This window comes from Ambystoma mexicanum, chromosome 13 (assembly GCF_040938575.1).
Source record: "Ambystoma mexicanum isolate Mex_15411 chromosome 13, UKY_AmexF1_1, whole genome shotgun sequence".
NCBI classification, from domain to species: domain Eukaryota; kingdom Metazoa; phylum Chordata; class Amphibia; order Caudata; family Ambystomatidae; genus Ambystoma; species Ambystoma mexicanum.
Window position 1 is genome coordinate 699,866,265 of NC_090938.1, and position 12,525 is coordinate 699,878,789.

At 47.2% G+C, this 12,525-nt stretch overlaps 1 protein-coding gene across 1 annotated transcript in view; it reads left to right on the plus strand.

Annotated features, from left to right (window-relative positions):
- The window catches only part of TEKTL1 (tektin like 1), a 165,336-nt gene extending 153,081 nt beyond the window's left edge, over positions 1–12,255 (plus strand). Inside the window, exons 7-8 of the mRNA XM_069634786.1 lie at positions 949–1,062; positions 11,921–12,255. Of these exons, the coding sequence (XP_069490887.1) occupies positions 949–1,062; positions 11,921–12,121 (315 nt within the window). The 3' untranslated portion in view covers positions 12,122–12,255. The remainder of the gene's footprint in view (positions 1–948; positions 1,063–11,920) is intronic.
- The last annotated feature ends 270 nt before the right edge of the window (positions 12,256–12,525 follow it).

A 12,525-nucleotide genomic window follows, 5' to 3' on the forward strand; every position in this document is an offset into this window, starting at 1 on the left:
ATTTTTTTTAGTATGGCCTTGTTAGGATATGCATAAGAGATGCCCGTTTTTTTTATTATGACTTTGTTAGGATATGCATACGAGATGCCTGTTTTTTAGCATTACCATGTTAGGATATGCATAAGAGATGCCTGTTTTATTTAGCATGACCTTGTTAGGATATGAATACGAGATGCCTGATTTTTAGTCTGACTTGGTTAGGATAGGCATAGATGCCTGTTTTCTTTATTTTAGTATGACCCTGTAAGGATATCCATAAGAGATGCCCATTTTTTAGTATGATCTTGTTAGGATATGCATACGAGATGCCTGTTTTTTAGTATGACCTGGTTAGGATATGCATAGATGCCTATTTCTTTTAGTATGACCTTGTTAGGATATGCATAAGAGATGCCCGTTTTTTAATATGACCTGGTTAGGATATGCATAGATGCCTATTTGTTTTAGTATGACCTTGTCAGGATATGCATAAGAGATGCCTGTTTTTTTGTATGACCTTGTTAGGATATGCATACGAGATGCCTGTTTTTTTAGTATGACCTAGTTAGGATATGCATAGATGCCTCCTGTTTTTACTATGACCTTGTTAGGATATGCATACGAGACGCCTGTTTTTTAATATGACCTGGTGAGGATATGCAAAAGAGATGCCTGTTTTTAGTATGACCTTGTTAGTCTTTGCATAAGAGATGCCTGATTTTTACAGAAATATGTTTTCTTTAGGGTTTTATGTCCCTTAACTATGCATAACAACCTGGAACCAAGGTGTTGCATTTTCCAAATATGTGCATGTGGCTCTTGCAGAGGTTTCCACCATTGTTATTGTTCTGAGATGTCACCACCACTTCCATCAACGTGATGATTATGAATGGTGATGCGCGAATGAGGACTTTGTTACATGAAATGTCAGCACTTCTTAACCCTTTCTGGATCGCATGCATGTTTCAGGGTCCGGAGGCAAGTGGAGACATGCTGGTTACACAACGTTTAGAGCGTCCACAGGTTCAAATACACCAGCGTCACCCCGGATCTCAGCTTCCTGAAACCATCACGCTAACAAAGGTAAAGGACTGATTGGGAGCAACAAAAACTTGACAAGGGCACAAAAGCTACATGATGCCATTGCATCGCAACAGTATTACCCAAATGTATCTTTTACAATTGACATTTTGTCCTAATTTACCTAATTATAGTGGTCCTAATTGACCTTTTGCACAATTGACCTTTATATTATTTTAGTTATTTTATATATGTATTGGGTTGCTTTTGGATTATACATAATATAAAGGGATTGGGTGGGGGGTTGTGGGCCGTTTTGGATTGGATGGGTGGTTGCGGGGGGTTTCCCCACCGTATACATGTCCTAATTGACCTTTTAAATTAGGTCAGTTCTCCTGAGGTCACTTCTCCTGAGGTAAATTGTGAAAATGTCAATTAGTATACATCCCACCGCAACAATACCACAGAACCTCAATGATATCATGGAAACAACACAAGATCTGAGAAAACTGAACATTTCTCAGAGGCTTGATAATATTATAGAATCTCAATTATGATACAGAACCGGGATCAAACCCCTTTTGCAGTCCTGGGTGAACCTTTTTGGGTCTAACTTGAATCAAATCAAGGTTGGGTGATATGTATGCACTTGCTTAAGCATTCAGACTTTTTGGGGGACGGACTGAAAAATATTCAACCAGGATTTTTCAAACCATCTCCACCTCACCGATTTGTAGCGTGGGTTGGAAATAGTTTTAAAAGAAAACGCACCCTGGACCTGTCAAAGCTCCCATGGAAACAGATTTATTTGGGATCCAGGAAGGTTCTTACAAAAAAACTGTAGAAAGACGTTTTAGGGTCCTGTGGGGGTGGAGAACAACCCTTGAATCCCTTACATTATACAACTTACATCCCAGGACTCGAGTATTAAAAAACAATGTTTGGGGATACTGATGTACACAATGGGAAGTGACGTCACAGCAAGGCAACATATCCTAAAGTGAAATATGCACATTTCATTCATGTTTTCTTTCCAAACTGAAGAAAGTGCACAGGACAAATACGCACTTGCCAAGAGAACAGATTTCCCCATAACGTTGCTGTTGAAGTATAAAAGGTGCGCGACTTTTATGACTATGCATCTGTAACAAAACATGTCCTGTCTAGCAGAATGTCACTATGAGACATTGCATGGCTTCATCATGAGAGAGTAGTGTGGTCTTGTGGCCCTCCCAGCTGCGACACTTGGGTTTGAATTCCAGCTGCTGTACCATTTACCCCAAGTGGCGTCAGCAAACTATTGTTTTTTTTTTATTCTTTGAAAACTCACCGGGGTGGGGGTGTCGTCCATCCTCTGAAGAAAATGGGCAGATGCAGTTCTCTGACGTGTTCCCTTGACTTGTTCGCTGCTATTATCTCATATTTACAGCTTTGGTTCCAGACACCCCTGAGAAAGCATTGGTCATCAGGATCAAGCAGCGGGATCATCTGCACAATGATAGACCGACCTCTGGCCAAGCTCCTAGAGAAGTTGGGTATGAGCCAAAGTAACGATCATCAGGATCAAGCAGCAGGATAATCTGCGCAATGATAGACCGACTTCTGGCCAAGCTCCCAGAGAAGTTGGGTATGAGTCAATGTAACGATCATCTGGATCAAGCAGCAGGATAATCTGCGCAATGATAGACCGACTTCTGGCCAAGCTCCCAGAGAAGTTGGGTCTGAGTCAATGTAACGATCATCAGGATCAAGCAGCAGGATAATCTGCGCAATGATAGACTGACTTCTGGCCAAGCTCCCAGAGAAGTTGGGTATGAGTCAATGTAACGATCATCAGGAACAAGCAGCGGGATCATCTGCACAATGATAGACCGACTTCTGGCCAAGCTCCTAGAGAAGTTGGGTATGAGCCAAAGTAATGATCATCAGGATCAAGCAGCAGGATAATCTGCGCAATGATAGACCAACTTCTGGCCAAACTCCTACAGAATTTGGGTATGAGTCATTACGTTGACTCATTACATCAGGATCAAGCAGCAGGATGATCTGTGCAATGATAGACCGACTTCTGGCCAAGCTCCCAGAGAAGGTGGGTATGAGTCAATGTAACGATCATCAGGATCAATCAGCAGGATAATCTGAGCAATGATAGACCGACTTCTGGCCAAGCTTCTGGAGAAGTTGAGGATGAGCCAAGGTAACATGTGTTGAAGAACACTGACTGCTCTATCCTTTTCAAGTAGGCCTTAGGCCTGGAAAGAGGACTAAATCAGTCATTGGGTCAGTGTGGGGCAATCTCAGCAGAAGGGATCAGGGCATGACCTCTACCCAGAACCTGTTAGACCTTTGCATGGCCTTCAGTGCCGCCAACTGCACAATTCTGATCAATCGACTGAGTCTAATAGAACTCGGGCCAGACTTTGGAGTTTGCCTCAAGTGAACCCTTTAACGTCAGCCCTCCTTCTTGCCACATGCTTGGCCCATCAGCGCAGTGCACGGTCCCCCCTCTTTTTTCCACCTGCTCATTATATCTTTTACTGTTGAATGATTATGCCGACGCTACTCTGGTCTGATTTCTCGTCCAACTCATAGAGTGCTGGCGTTGCTTGGACGGGCATCAACAAGCCTAAGTTCAATCCCTCTAAAAGTGGGGTGTTTAGTTTGGGTCCTAAACCGAGCCTGTGACACTCTTTATTATGGCTCTTGGAACTTGTTGATTACCTTTTTTTTAAGTACTCCATTGAAAATACCTGCAAACATTATTGATCATAATTTGACACTGGATCGTGCGCCCAATAACAGTGGAGAGTGATTTCTCTTATCTGAAATGTCTTGGGAAAGTCTTCGCTTTACATGGCCTTTGAGCGTAGATGGATCATTCGGATCGCTCTAGATTGATTTAGCAAGTGGAGCTTACTTGGGCCTCCCAAGCCTCTTACTGAGGCAGCTGCCGAGACCTGACTTCAGCTGGGCTAGCAATGCAGAGCGCCTGTCTGCCCGTGCTGCAGACCTCTCACTGGCTCCCTCCGATGCCCCACATCCATTTAAATGTTCAGTGTGTTACACACCAGACCTTCGATGCCAATGGCCGGCCCACTCTTAGTTTGTCCAATTTGTATTGGCTACTTCTCTCTGCACAGATGGACACCCGTGGGGACGTCACGTGATCGCGGGAGCGCGATTTCGAGAGATCTCGATGCAATGGGATCCCATGAGCCTGTGCTCCCAAGAAAACGTCGGAGAGCGTTGCTGCCAGATCCTGGCAGAGCGCCAGACCAAGAGGTCGGCTCACAGCGCTGTTCCTATTAAGGAGCCGTTATAAAGGAGGCACAAAGAACTCTCTGAGTGCCAGCTTCCAAGCCATACGTCCAAGGCCACAGGAGGCCACCTGGGGGCCCTAGAAGCTCACAGCGTGCCATCCATGAGCACACCTTGCCTCCAGTGAAGCAACTGGAAGGCCCAGACTGGAACTGTGAGTAACTCCCCTGCCCTACTACAGTACAAGTTATGCCCACCAGTTTGTCTTATTAATAAAGACATTTAAGACCCACTTAAGCGTCCTGTCGTCGCTAGAGGCCACAACATAATTGGCGACGAGGATACCAAAAGACCCACGGGCCCACCATGCAAGGCGCCACACCGCCCCCTGCATTTCTCCCTTGACCTGGAACCCCGGCAATTCCGTGGATGCAATGGGAGCCCCTTTTCACCACGGATCTGGAGGCTGTGGGCGGCACAGGATATGCCCCCGCCAGGAAGAAGGCGATGCTGCTGAACGCAATGGGGGTTGAAGGTCAGCGCATTTTTGCCAGCCTAACAGCCATACCAGTAGTCGATGACGACGTCTACAAGGAGGTGATCCGTCGCATTATGAAGAGGTTCACCAATAAGGAGAACGTGGTGCTACACAGACTGAGGTTCTACACCCGTAAACAGGAAGGGAGCGAACCCGTGGACAACTATATCACCAGGATGAGGGAGCTGGCTTCTCTTTGCGCGTTCGGTGAAAACGCAGAACAAGTTATCTGCGACATGCTGGTCGTTCACACTAACTCCAGGAAAGTGCAGGACAAGTTCATCCAAGAAAAAGATGTGACCCTCGACACGGCCATTCAAATTGCCAGGGCAGAGGAAGAAACCTCCAGCAGGCGCAAAGAGGCGGGAAGCCACCTGCCCACACCAGAACTTATAGGGCGCAGAGACAAGCAATCCTGTGACAGCCCCAGAGACAAAGGCACCAGACAAAAGGATCTGCCGAAATGTTATAGATGTGCCAGTACCAAGCACATGGTGAATGATCGTGACTGTCCCGCCAGGAATAAGGAGTGCTCCAAGTGCGGACGCATTGGTCATGTGGCTCCGGCATGTACGTGGCGGGAGAAAACCGTTTCCCACGTCGATGGCGACCACGCCTCAAGCGATGATGACAAGCTACAGGACAGACCCATGGTCATCATGGTCAACGCCCTCCAAGCCAGGAGAGAAAAGACCCACTGCAACATTAAAGTGGACGGAATGTAAACACGTGCCATGGCAGATTTGGGATCAGACCTCACCATCCTCCCCATCGACACGTATAAGGAGATGATGGGCCAAGCACAAGTAGAAATCAGAACGACAAGGCAAAAACCGAGGGTCTTCGGAGGTGCAACTGTCAACCTGCTGGGCTACATCCGAGCCCGGATTGATTTCAAAGGGAGGTCTACTACCACCAAAGTGCACTTCTCGCCCAAAGGTCCAGCCGTGCTTGGATGGGACGATCAACACAGACTCAGCATTAAACTGGATCCCAGCACTCCGGAACAGGTACTCATGGTCTCCTCGGGAGCAGCGCAAAATTTCAAGGAGATGTTTCCTAGCCTGTTTTCTGGGAACCTGGGGAAAGTGAGAGACTTTGTCCACAAGATTTGTTTGAAACCCAACGCGGTCCCTGTGAAACACAAAGTTAGAGCAGTACCTGCCACGGCGAGACCTGCATTAGAGGCCCACCTCTGGAAAATGGTCGAAGAAGGAACCATAGAGACTGTGGAATCCTCTGAATAGTTGAGTCCAGTGGTTCTAGTTAAAAAGAAATCCAGCAACGACCTCAGAATATGGATCGACTTGAGAAGCCTGAATCTAGAGGTGGTCACCGATAGCTTTCCGCTCCCCAGCATCAGTGAAATTGTCCTCATGATGAAAGAGGCGGCAATCTTTTCGAAGCAGGACATGCGTGACGCCTATCACCAGATTCCTCTACACAAGTCTTCACGCCCCCTGACAGCGTTCATCACTCCGTTCAGCACCTTTCAATATACCCGCATGCTTTTTGGGTTGTCTTTGGCAGCGTCCCCATTCCAGAGGATGATGAATTCTCTACTTAAAGGACTAACAAATGTTTCATTCTTTCAGGACGACATCCTTGTGTATGCCAAGGACAACAAAACCCATGACAAAGCGCTCAGGGCAGTCCTGAGCAAGCTTCAAGAGGCAGGCGTCCATCTTGCCCACGAGAAATGCGTTTTTGGAGTGAGCAAGGTAGAATACCTTGGGTACTGCATCTCAAGCAAAGGGGTGAGCCCCAAGAAGAATCTGATGGAGGCCATTACAGACGCCCCAGCCCCGATGTCCAGAGAAGAACTATGCTCGTTCCTGGGCCTAGCCGAGTACTATGCAAAATTCGTCCCAAGGTTCTCCGAAACTACGTCCCCCATGAGGGAGCTTCTGAAGAAGGGGGCAGCCTACTCATTGGGGCCAGAACAAAATGAAGCTTTCACGAAATCAAAAGGAGAATTCTGCACGCACCATGCCTGAAACAGTTCAACCCTGAATGGGACACCTGTATCACAACTGATGCCACCGCGTACGGGCTAGGGGCCACCCTGACCCAGAAGAAGGGCGACACTGAAAACATTGTGGCGTTTGCGTCAAAAGCCCTATCATCAGCAGAGAAGAATTACTCCACCGTTGAGAAAGAAATGTTGGCATGTGCCTGGGCCGTCGTTTACTTCAGATCTTATGTTTGGGGCACGAAATTTAGACTGGTCACCGACCACAAACCCCTCATCCACATGTTGAGCCCGGGTGGAACCAAGACTGCCACCCCGAGACTGGCCAGGATCGCTGCAAAACTGCAAGAGTACACATACGAGATAGCCCACATTGCTGGTTGGAGAAATGCGCAAGTGGACTGCATATCCAGGCTCCTCAACCAAAACGCCCCTGGGACCACGTTCTTGGAAGATGAATGTGTCGTAGCCTCCATAGGTAATTTGAGGAACGGCGAGTACATGGACCTAAGTGAGCGCCATTGGCAGGAAGAGTTCGAGCAGGACGATGCTGTAAGGCGTGTAAGGCGTGTAGCAGCCTGGCCTGCGAAGGGTGGCCTGACGAAAGAGCAATCCCTGAAGGCCTACGTCCATACTGGAAGGTGAATGATGAAATCACCACCATGAATGGTCACATTCTGAGAGGCGACCAAGTGATCCCGCCCAGCGGTATTCGCAAAGTGATCCTGTGCAGAGCACAATCAGGCCATCTGGGATGCAACATGACCCGACGCAGGATACGCGACGCCTATTGGTGGCCAGGCATGGATCAGGACATATGACAAATGGTCGAAAGGTGCCATGAGTGCACCAACAGTGACAAGCGTCTGGCTGTGAGACAAGCCCCTATGCTGCCCACCGAAGTCCCCAAAGAACATAAATATGGGATATTCACGGTCGACTATTTCTCCAAATGGGTCGAAGTCGACTTCACCTCGGACATCACCACAAGCACAGTCATTGAAGCACTCACCACCATATTCCAGCGCAAAGACCTCCCCGAGGAAATTGTGATGGACAATGGAGTCCAGTTGGTCTCTCGAGAGATGGAGAAGTTCCTCAACCTCAACAACATTCGGCAGCGGAGAGCAAGTCTCTACCACCCACAGGCCAATGGCCTGGTCGAGCGGGCGAACCGCTTCATCAAAGGGGTGCTGCAACTAGTGAATGCCTCAGGCCTAAGCCCGTACAAGACAGTCAAAGAGGCTGTCACAGCCCACCGCATCACCCCCAACGCCATCACCAGCATTTCACCTTTCCATCTGCTAAGGGCGAGAAGGGCAGCATCCACACTGGTACCACCTCGGCTCCATCAAGTGAGGGCTGACGAAGATGTGGACATGGAAGATGTGGTTTTCCGCATGCAGCGTAACAAAGAAGCCATGAAGGCCCAAGGGGACATGCGTCGAGCTGCTCGCCAGACAGCAGTCAGCAAAGGCGACCTGGTAAAGATACGTCTCCCTCACAAAGACACTTCCACCGGCTCCAGATAAAGCAGTCCCATAGAAGTCATTGAGAAAGGGTCAAACCACATCTGCACCAGAGACGGAAGGAAATGGAATCTAGAAACGGTGGCCATGTACCGCAGAAAAGAATCCGTTGAGCAGCCACACTGGGAAACCGGAGAAGACCCAGACCAACAAGAGCCATCCGAAAACCCTCACCAGTCAGGAAGAGATGCCTTGGAGTCACCCTACGGCGACGAGTTCTCAAGTGTACACTCCCCAACTCCACTCAGGGAGTCCCACAGCGCTGCCCCGTTTCCGGATCAAGGCAGACCTCAGAGAGAGAAAAGGAAACCCAGCAAGTTTGCAGACTTTGTCATGGAATGACATCCTATCCTTTTCCCAGCAAAGGAGGTGTGTGGGGACATCACGTGATCGCGGGAGCGCGATCTCGCGAGATCTCGATGCAACAGGATCTCGCGAGCCCGTGCTCCCAAGAAAACGTCGGAGAGCATTGCCGCCAGATCCTGGCAGAGCGCCAGACCAAGAGGTCGGCTCACAGCGCTGCTCCTATTAAGGAGCCGTTATAAAGGAGGTACAAAGAATCCTCTGAGTGCCAGCTTCCAGGGCATAAGTCCAAGGCCACAGGAGGCCACCTGGGGGCCCTGGAAGCTCACAGTGTGCCATCCATGAGCACACCTTGCCTCCAGTGAAGCAACTGGAAGGCCCAGACTGGAAATGTGAGTAACTCCCCTACCCTACTCAAGTACAAGTTATGCCCACCAGTTTGTCTTATTAATAAAAACATTTAAGACACACCTAACCGTCCTGTCGTCCCTAGAGGCCACAACAATACCCTCTGGTTAAATTTTCAGCGGGTGCCCAGAATTCGTATATCTAATTGGGGGCCAGATTCCCCCAGATTGTCAACCTCCCACTGAGGAACTTTCTGCCACTTCCTCTGCGCCATACAAATTCTCCAGCATTTGCTCCGGTATGGATTTTCATACTGGCGATCCCTATGCATCCTCCAGCTTTATTTTCCAGCATAAAGCAGGCATTCCCCATAGGGATCTTTTGTAAACATTGCCTGCCATGCTCGCATGGCAGGCAGCATTTACAATTACAATTGAATGCTGCCCGACCTGCTGGCATGTCAGATAGCGTTTATTTTTAACTGTGTACAGTGTTTACAATTATAATTAAATGCAGTCCGACATGCAAGCATGTCAGAGAGCGAATAATTGCAATTGTGAGCGCTGCTTGCATTTACTCACTTTGCACTGCGGAGTACATATGTGGATGACAAAAGGCTGCGCACATGCTTGTACGCAGAATTTTGCCCTTTACATTTGCACTGCGAACTGCAAATTAACAAAATTTGGTGGCGTGGACACGCTTCCGCTAAAGTGTAAACACAATGGGTCCCCACCGCAAGTAATTCATTTTTTTCAAATTGAGCTCCAATTAGTTTTTTGGTTGGATTTGGAACCCCGAGGTGACTCTTATCTGTTGGTCACTTTGCCTGGTTTGTCAGGGACGACTTTTAAATCGCCAGGTCTAATCGACTCTCAATCACATCATTGAAGCTCCATTAGAACCTAGAATTTTAATATCGCTGTACCTCTTTGGTAATATCGCGCGTCAATAATACTATCAGAACTGAAGATGACTGGAGTGCGCAACCAAGGAGGCCCATACAGAAACAGAATAAATGAACCTTAAATGCTTTGCACTATTATGTCTTTGCCCCGAGTCCTTTTTTGATCAAAAGCTTATTGTCTTCATGGGATTTTAACCTTACGAGCAGACCCACCTGCAAGGAAAACATACCTAATTATTTCTAACAATTCTGACAGTGTCGCACAATAACTAATTTATAAGTCCAACCATATTAAATACAAAATGTACATATTTTATTTAGAATATACATGATTTCATTACAAGGTTCCTGTGTTGAAATGCACAGCCCTCGCAAACCTAAAACCAGGTTATGACAAACAATTACACAACACATATAAATGTGAAATACAAAAAACATATATTACACATTTAGAATTGGAAAAAAAACAACAACATTTAACATAAACAATCATTAAAAATTCATTTGTTGTGTTCTTATAGATTGACCCATCAATGGGCCTCATTACACGGAAGGCGGTGATCCAGGGCGCTATTAGCGCCATGGCTCATGCCGGTAAATTACCGGCACCGCCTTGGCGGAAAGGGGATTTACCGCCCCATTCCAGGGTTGGTGGGGCGGTAAATCCCCCTTCCGCCATTGCCCTTCCCCATTCCCATTTCTGCCCCATAGGGCTCTATGGGAATGGGGAAGGCGCTAATTACGGCACCGCAATTTTGCGGTGCCGTAATTAGCTCCGAGGTCCCTTAGCGGGTTGGTTTTTAACGCCTGCAAAAAGCAGGCGTTAAAGCACCAACCCGCTAAGGGACCTCGTAGTAAGGCGGTAATGGTTAACGGTCACCGTTACCATTAACGGTGGCCGTTAACCATTACCGCCTTCCGTGTAATGAGGCCTAATGTATTCTAAATTTTGTATTTGATATGGTTGGACTTATAAATTAGTTATTGTGCGACACTGTCAGAATGGTTGGAAATAATTAGGTTTGTTTTCCTTACATAGTATATTGCATTGGCGCGGTGGCCCAGACAGTGGGAAACAATAGGTTTATGCAATAGACCTTGGTGAGGGGTCCTTTGTCTTTCGAATTTCACCTATTTTGTGAGTCCTATGTCTCATTATGTATCACCTGGCCTTGCCCGACAAGTACTTCCTGCATGCATTTTATGAACCACACACTAAATATAGGATTCTGAATAAGAGTTTGGCGGAGCAGTAGGAAAGTGGTGGTAAAAGGATTATTGCTTCCATTAATAATATAAAATAAATAATAATAATTTAGCATTTATATAGCGCTATGAACCCTCAGGTATGTGAGCGCTGCTTATTATTACCCACGGCCGGGATTAGAACTTGAGTCAGCAGGCTCTGCACAGATGTCAAAGCGAGCGCTCAACTCGCTGTGCTATCGGACCGGCTACTTCCCCCAAAAGCTTTACTCCCCCCAAAAGCATTACCGCATGCGGTAAGTACCACATGCCGTAATAACCAATCCATGGAGACCTAAGGGATTCCAAGATGGGGAGTAACTGAAGAGTTTGCATGAGTCTGAGGCATGTGTGTCCTTTGCACTACTGCATGCGGTAATTACTGGAGATCATAGCGCCAAACTCTTAATGAGGCCCTATATAGTGCCTGATTCACTCAGTGTTTTATAATGGCACAATCCCATAGGAAAGCGCTATGTGAATCAGGCCCAGAGTGCCTTTTATCAGAGGAGTCAATGACCATAAATCCATGGAATTAGTTAAGGGCGGAAGGTGTGAATTAGTGATTTTGAAGTGAACCGGTAAAAAGGGACTTTCTGAACGAATAATTGTATTCAAGGTTCTCTAAAGAAAGCTGTGATTCTGGAGCTAGTGAAGGCTGCAGAGAAATGAACGGGTTAGTTCATTACACATGAACGATCTTGCAAATATTTCGGCACATATAAAGCAATGGGATCGGATGAGATCTAGCATAAAACGTAGCTTCTGTGAACTGTTACGGGGTTGTAAGTGTCTGACAATCTCTCTCTCCCGCACTGTAGGGCTGCAGGGTGCTGAAGGATGCCATGAAGACGGCCAGTGATGACATCAGCCTTCTCCACGTCACCCGACTGCACTTGGAAGACAACCTCCGGGACAAGAACATGGCCTTCCGAGCAGATTCAAATACGCTGCGCCTCCGCCGCCGCCGCGCCCCTCACCGTTGGACCATGGATGAGGGCAAGCAGCTGATCCCAGATTAATGATCAGCCTAGGGGACTCCAGGATGGCCAGGGAACCCACCAGAGGAATGAACTTACCAGGAGAAGATCTTTCGCAAACCAGATATTACACTAACCCTAGAATTTAACCATGAATAAAGTATTAAACCAAAGTAGCATCCAGCGTATGTCAGGTGATTTTAATCAGGGAGCACCGAAAGGGTTAATGTAGTCACTTTGTCATGCCATGTTAGTTTTTTGTATAGTGCCTTTGCCACTTTTAGGTCACTTCACAGAATTGTAAAGGGAACAGGATAGGCAAGAAGAAGACATACGACTGAAATTAACTTGAAATGGGAGGAAAACGGAAGAAGGGTAAAGGTTAAAAGGGAACATGATGTCCTCCAGTGTTTGATCTTTTATGAATGTACACGCTTTGGGGAGGA